At 37.3% G+C, this 7,207-nt stretch overlaps 1 protein-coding gene across 1 annotated transcript in view; it reads left to right on the top strand.

The window, feature by feature from the left end:
• LOC101860316 (graves disease carrier protein) overlaps positions 1–7,207 on the top strand; it is a 15,616-nt gene that overhangs the window by 1,939 nt on the left and 6,470 nt on the right. The window contains exons 2-7 of the mRNA XM_005094678.3: positions 482–699; positions 1,094–1,186; positions 1,633–1,766; positions 2,642–2,711; positions 3,623–3,811; positions 6,409–6,571. Coding sequence (XP_005094735.1) covers positions 621–699; positions 1,094–1,186; positions 1,633–1,766; positions 2,642–2,711; positions 3,623–3,811; positions 6,409–6,571 — 728 coding nt within the window. The 5' untranslated portion in view covers positions 482–620. The remainder of the gene's footprint in view (positions 1–481; positions 700–1,093; positions 1,187–1,632; positions 1,767–2,641; positions 2,712–3,622; positions 3,812–6,408; positions 6,572–7,207) is intronic.

The raw sequence follows: 7,207 nt of genomic DNA, 5'->3' as shown, positions 1-7,207 counted from the left end.
GACTAGATCTACCGGTCCGAGATTCACCATTGAGAGATATTAAAAACGGGGAAATTATGAATTCCTAAGGCTGAGACAGGCAAAGTCAGTCCACTGGTCCGGTATTCTTCAATCTTACCGAGACCATATTTATATAATACACACCATTTTACTGGTTGTGGGCCTGAACATGGATCACTATAGAGGGCCTCTTTTTCCCTTGGTGCGTCGGCTAAGTTTCCATTTGCCTCTTATCCCGCATTTTCTTGCTCCTGGGCACCAAGGATCTTTGGCGGAGACTACTCTTTTTCATCTGAGAGGATTGCTCTCTTACAAAGTGTAATCCATCTTCATTCTGTACTTTTAAATCTGGGAGGGTTTGCTCTTTCATGAAAGCTAGCTGCGATCTTTTTTGTGTATTTTCTTTTCATCTGGGAGGATTTGCTCATTCATATATTATGTATTAATAGTAAACTCTTTTCTGTACTCTTTTTTTCATCAGGATTGCATCAAACTGTTTTTATAGAGGCTTCCAGTTACCATCCATGGAGACGACATTTGACCAGGCCATTATCTTTCTTCCATGTTGTTGGAACTGGTTCTTCTATGCACATTATAAGACTAAAACTTTACAGTAAACGATGGTGCAGTTAGCTCCAGCTGCCGACACACCACAACAGAGTAAGACGTCTGTGGCTGTGAAAACTTTTATATCTGGAGGTGAGTTGTTCTACAATTATCTTGCTTTTTATAATTTTTATTGTCTGTGCAGTGTTTCATACACGCTTTTTTCTTAACATTTATTAAAAGCAATTTTTATGATTACTCTCTAAGAGTTGATGTGTTGTTTTGTATATTGCACCTCTGGAATTTAACAAATTATGATTATGGACTACCCATTCCAAATGGTGGTTGGGGAGGGGGAGTAGAGATTTGCGGTGGGGCTTGTATGAAGGATGTCGGAGTAGCCTACAGTTGGAAGAGGAGGGTAAATTTTTGCATTGTGTGATGATTTTGACTTTGTTTTTTGTTGTGTGTGGGGAAATAAAGTACAGGAATTTGTCAATATTTGTTGCAGCAACTATTTTGAAGATCATGCTTTCTGTCATTGCAGGTATTGCTGGATGCTGTGCCAAGACTGCTGTGGCCCCTCTAGACAGAGTCAAGATCTTGCTCCAAGTTCACAATGAACATTACAAACACTTAGGTAAACTTGCAAAAGTTATAAGATACAAGTGGGTGGCCTTTAATGGTACTGGGTTCTTAGTTATCTATCATTTGACCACCGCACTTAATGCATCTTGTTTAGTTAGTTGTTTTTGCCCTATAAAAACTTAAAAAACCACTATGGTTGATTTTATATAGATCTATTTTTTGAATACAAGAGGTTGATCATTTGAAGACTTCTAAATACTGATGATGCAGTGCGCCTGTGCCTGTTTTCCATTATAGTTATTAGCCTACTGTTCTTTTTCTTTTTAAATGATAAATCGGTTTTTAGTATTTTTTATGAAAATGCGTGTGTGGAGTGGGTCTATGCTTTGTTTAATGAAATAAATTAATATAATACTGGTGTTTAATACAAAACATTCTCGCGTTATAAATAATGTTGTTGATCCCACCACTCAGAATCATGATGTCCTTTCCATGCAGGGGTGTTTTCTACAGTGAAACATGTCATCAAGAAAGAGGGAGTCCTGGGATTGTACCAAGGCAATGGGGTGCAGATGATGAGGATCTTCCCTTATGCTGCCATTCAGTTTTTAAGTTACGAGCACTTGAAACAGGCAAGCTTCTACATCCATCTTTTTAAAATATTTTTGAGAGTTCCTTTTTATTTCCTGATCAGTATATATATCACAGCTTTGCTGTATTTTTGTTGACGGAAATGTCTTGTTTTGTGATTTAATGTGTAATTAAAAAAATTTCTAACTTAAGATTTATTAAACATTGCAGCCGTCGGCCAAAGGCATGTAATGTCTTGAATGTCATTGTAAAGGTTGTATTTTGTTGTAATTAATACAGTGTTTTCGAGGGGCTGGTTATCATTTTCTGGCATGAAGGCCATCTCATTGACGGCGAGTCAACTAGTTGATACTCTGCAAATTCAAAGTTTTACAGTCAAATAACAGACAAACACAATCATTCGATGGTGTGCACATTGAGTAGTTATGTGTACTTTGTGCTGTTTGTAATGAACTCAAAGCAGTATTTTGCTGACTGTAAAATAATATGGTCAAAGGCCATTATAATAGAATGATGAATGAATTAAAAGGATTATAGTGGACATGTTAACAAACAGAAATGAATAAATATTTTTTTTTGCCCTGATGTTTTCACCAAAGTTCTAGTTTGATGACACTTATTTTGTTTATTTTTAAAATGAATTAGTCAAGTAAGAAGTATCAGCTTCGTAGCTTGAAGTAAGTTATATATACCTTGTGGAATGTAAAAAATTGAATGAAACACAAACTGATGTTTTATGTTCATGCTTATTTTGTATGTACAGCATGTCTGAACTGAAGTCATATGGGTCTACATATTTTGTCAAAGTTTTGATGTAATTTTTGTAATTATGACTGGGGTTTATTTCATTGTTTACATATTGATTGCTTTCCCTTGACAGTGCAGTTCATAATTGCCTTTGCTTATTTTTCACTAGGCTGCAAAGAATGTGCCATTCCTTCACCACTCTCCACATCTGACGAAGCTGATCTGTGGCTCCCTAGCCGGTAAGTGAGGAGTCAAAAGTATCTTTTGGTTTTGTGCACCTGGTAATTTAACCTTTCTGTAGAATGGAATAATACTTGGTCAGTTTTCAATTTTTCTTTCCTGTGGTTGGAATTGTTTTGAATTCATAGACTGGCTGTCCAGATTGTAGTAAATTTAATGCTAAGTACTAATTAATGTTGATTTTTTAACTTTATGCTCTTTGTATTTTATGGCTGGTAATGGTGAGGAAATAGGTACCTTGTGGCATGTACTATGAACTTCTGAATGAAGACAAGATGAATATAAAGTAATATCTGTAGACTCTCTTTGTTGATATTATGCATAGTGAACATTTACTGGCTAATTGTTTCTAAGTTGGTTTTTAATGTTATTAGCCGGTGATAGATCCAGGATTTAATCTGTTTATGGACTATATTTTTCTTCCCCTTCTTTGAGATTTTTGTGTGTGACTCTGTGTTCTGTTTTTGGGGACCTGGTGGTATGGTATTAATTCCCCTGTCAACATTGTGAGGTCATTATTAAAGAGGGGAGACCTCTGATTTTAACATCTGCCTCAGATGGGACATAACCTAGAAGGGGGAGCTATTCTTTTTAACTTTCCAAACAATCCAAGTCAGAGAATGCCAGCAAGAGGTTTGAACTGGGGTCATCTGCCTGACAGTCCAGCTTGATATCACATGAGCTTGTGGCCCATCCTCCTAGTGCTTTGCTTCGGAAAATAACTATTTCTGACAATACTTTTCTTGCGGAAGTGAAGAAGAATATTCGTTTCAGTTTCTGTTTTTGCCTTGTCTGCTTTAATTTTTTCCCCTTCCTTTATGCTGGGTAAGCATTATTATTTATACTGTTAGAGGAGTTGTCCATTGGTAAAGAAGTTGCTTGTATCCTCTGAATTTGTATACTTTTTCAGGTCTGACGGCTGTCATCATCACGTACCCTTTGGATATAATACGTGCCCGTCTGGCGTTTCAAGTCAAGGGGGAAGCAATTTACAGTGGAGTCATGCACACTGTGAAAAGCATTCGACACCTGGAGGGTGGCACCAGAGGGCTGTATCAAGGCATTGTGCCCACCTTCCTTGGCATGGCCCCTTATGCTGGTGAGAGTGGTGTAAAGGTTGATAAGTTCAGGCTCACCAACTGCCCCTAATTTCCTGAGAACCGAAGCTTTGAATACGTGTAGATCTAGGGTTAGGTTCTTCATGAAATAAATCGTATCACATACTTACTTACTTTTTTCTTCTGCTTATACCGGTGGGTGTCGCGGGGAGACACAATCGTCTGTCTGCAAGGCAAGTGGTCTGTAGAAAGGACATCCCGTGAGCTCTGAGGATGTATATGAGCCATTGCCAAAACGTAAGACTCTCTTGAGACTCAGTGGTGCAAAAAAATTTTTATTATCGATTTGACCCCCTTTTCTGTCAGTCACAGATTGACATTTAGTGCTCATATTCCAAGAGTATCAGAGCAAGGAGATTTAGGGTTTTGGAGATATGGGTCTATTAGTTTGGGAACCACTGTATATATCTTTTGTGTAACAGTGATGACAAAAACAGATAAGCAGCAAGGCAAATTATAGACTTTAAATTCCTTTTGTTTAGTAAACAAAGACTTTGTACACAATGAACTCCATTCATAATGGTAATATGAATGACAAGCATTGTAACAATAGCACAGTGCACGGAACATGTCATCATTGTTATGTACAAGAATGGATACGCATTGGACATTATCATTTACAACACATCACAATAGTGAAAGGCTGTACAAATACAGTTATTAAAGCCTCAGCACCAGAAAAACACATGTGTAAAACAATTTTTAAACTAATATGAGGCAAAAGCACAAAATCAATGGGGCTTACTTGTACATAACAGTGATGACAAACATGACTTGTACATAACAATGATGACACAAATCTACAGGAAAAGAAAAAGTCATGCCTCCAGAGAGAAATGTGTACTTAAAGAATAAAAAAAACCCAGGAGAGTTCTTTTTTTGCTTTGAAACAGATATCAGGTCATATCAAAGACCGTTGACAATCACTACTATGTTGCTAATTATGACAAACAGTACTGGGACATAACAGTGATGACAAAACATACTTGGAAAAGGTAAAATCATGCCTACAAAGAACAAATTTGCACTATGAGATACCCAGATCAATAAAAGCGTATTTTACTTCTAAAGTCTAAAGGAATCTTGCATGTATGAAATATATGTTGAAAACTTATTGAAATTAGCAATGATGACATATATTACTTGTACATAGCAATGATGACACAATGTATTGGAAAAGGGCATATCATACCAACAAAGAACAAATGTGTACTTTTGAGTTAGACAGATAAACAAGGACATATTTGTTTATTTGTTTGAGTAAAGAGAGCATACATGACATAAAAAATGTTTGCTCTTAGGACAATGTAATTTCTAGTACGTCAGTCTGTCTAATACAGCAGCATGACGACACCCAAAACGTCATCACTAAGCACAAAAGTTAAATCTATAACCACAGAAATGACCCATCTCTCGAAGTTTGTTCGCACATCACACTCTTGTTCCAGGAATCCAATGTAAACTCCGCAATTTCACTAAAATATTCAACAGGGTAGCCTAAAAACACGCAAAACAGTCCAGTACGTCACATTCAATGTAAGATTCTTGTGCTTCATCGAACACTGACGGCAATGACTACTTTCATTTTTCTCTTTCCGCCGTTGCTTCCGCTGTTCTGGGGATGCGGGTAAGGGGAAGTCACTCGAGAAAACAATTATATCCGGGCACTTTTGATGATCCGTTCAAAACAAAAGTGGGCAAAAATTCGGACTTCCGGTGCGTCGCAAGGTGACGACGATCATGGCGACCGAAATTGTAGATCTAGGAATCCCGATGTTCCTTTCACGCATCACAGCTTTTGAAGTATTGAATAAACGACGAAAAGCAAAAAGATTGAACCAGCTATGGTGATTCTACTGAAAAATAATGGTGTTTTCACCTAGTTCATGACGACATGACAAACGCTCAAGTGATCTGAACTATTAGTTTATTTGCAAACAAATAAACCGATTTCTTGAGCTAGTGAACCTTTCTCAATGACAAATATCATAGGATCTAAGCACACGTTTAAAAAAAAAAATCCAAAAATACTAAATTTTGGACATTCTTGGAAGTTTGCATTGGTGTGCTCAAAATGACAGTCCAGGAATCACAAAAAAAAAGAACATTTTTGGCACAAAATTTACAAACTCAAGATTGTAAAGGTGACACGTGGTCTGACCCTGCTAATGCAGGTTCTACATCCTATATTTGATAAGTGTATAAGTTTTGGAGGAATAAATACTAATGCATCACATTTTATGCATGCTAATGTGAGATGTATGTGTTTTTCCCACGTGTTGGCAATGGCTCATATATCACACATACTACGCCAATAGTAGTCCATCTTGATGTAAATGTCTTAGTTGTTTTAAAATCTGAGTTATATATTAATATTGGGTGTTCCTAATAGGTTTTTGGGAAAGTTAGCAAGTCTGATATGTTACTGATCAGCTCCTCAGCCGACAAAAGGATCTTATTTGTATACAGATGCTATAAATGTACAGAATGACACTCGCCTGCCTCCGGGTATGTGAATTTTACTTTTTAGGATGTGATGAACTCCCTGTTATACTGTGTCTTGGTCTTGCGTCAACAGGTCTTTCCTTCAGCAGTTTTGAGATGCTGAAAAATCTGGCCTTGGACGTGTTCCCTGACCTACTGGGCAAACCATGTCCTCAAAACACTGGGGGGCTCGTTCTCATCCTGCCCGCAAAGCTCATCTGTGGTGGTCTTGCTGGGGCCATCGCTCAGACCATTTCGTGAGTTGTTGCTCCCTCAGGGGTTAAAAAAAAAAAGAAGAGTAGAAAAGGTTATGAGCTTTGGAGGAGGCTGCACAGGCCATATTTTATAGCATTTTGATAGTGGGAAACTGTATTCAGAAATTGATTTATTTATTGAATATTTTGAGTGTTTTTACACTGTGCGCCTCTGGGAAAATAATGCTCCCATCTAAGTGTAAGACAAATTCTGAAATGAGGAGCTTACTTGTGCATATAAGTGTCCACTTGTGCCTTGTTTAAATAATTTTAGCTGAATGCAGCCAGACAGTTTTTTTCCTATAAATATGATACTGGAAAAAGAATGGATTTTGTTTTTGTACCTAATTTAAGTCGTGTTATATGACTTTGGTCAGTGATGTCAATTTGGCAACAGCATGTTGGGAAAGCTATGCAATGTTCTGTAACTACGAATAAGTTTTTGAGTCATTGTAAGTTTCTGTCAAGACAGGGGGGATCAAATTTCAGTAAAATGACCATATGAATGATTGACCTGCTATTAATTCTGAATTATAATAATGTACATACTTGTCTTTACATCTTTCTGTCTCTCTCTCTCTTTCTCTCTCTCTCTCTGTCTCTCTCTCTGTCTCTCTCTCTCTCTCTCTCTCTCTCTGT

The sequence above is a fragment of the Aplysia californica genome, unplaced genomic scaffold (genome assembly GCF_000002075.1).
Source record: "Aplysia californica isolate F4 #8 unplaced genomic scaffold, AplCal3.0 scaffold00087, whole genome shotgun sequence".
NCBI classification, from domain to species: Eukaryota; Metazoa; Mollusca; class Gastropoda; order Aplysiida; family Aplysiidae; genus Aplysia; species Aplysia californica.
Note: the sequence above shows the minus strand (reverse complement) of the source record. Positions and strands in the feature narration are given on the sequence as shown.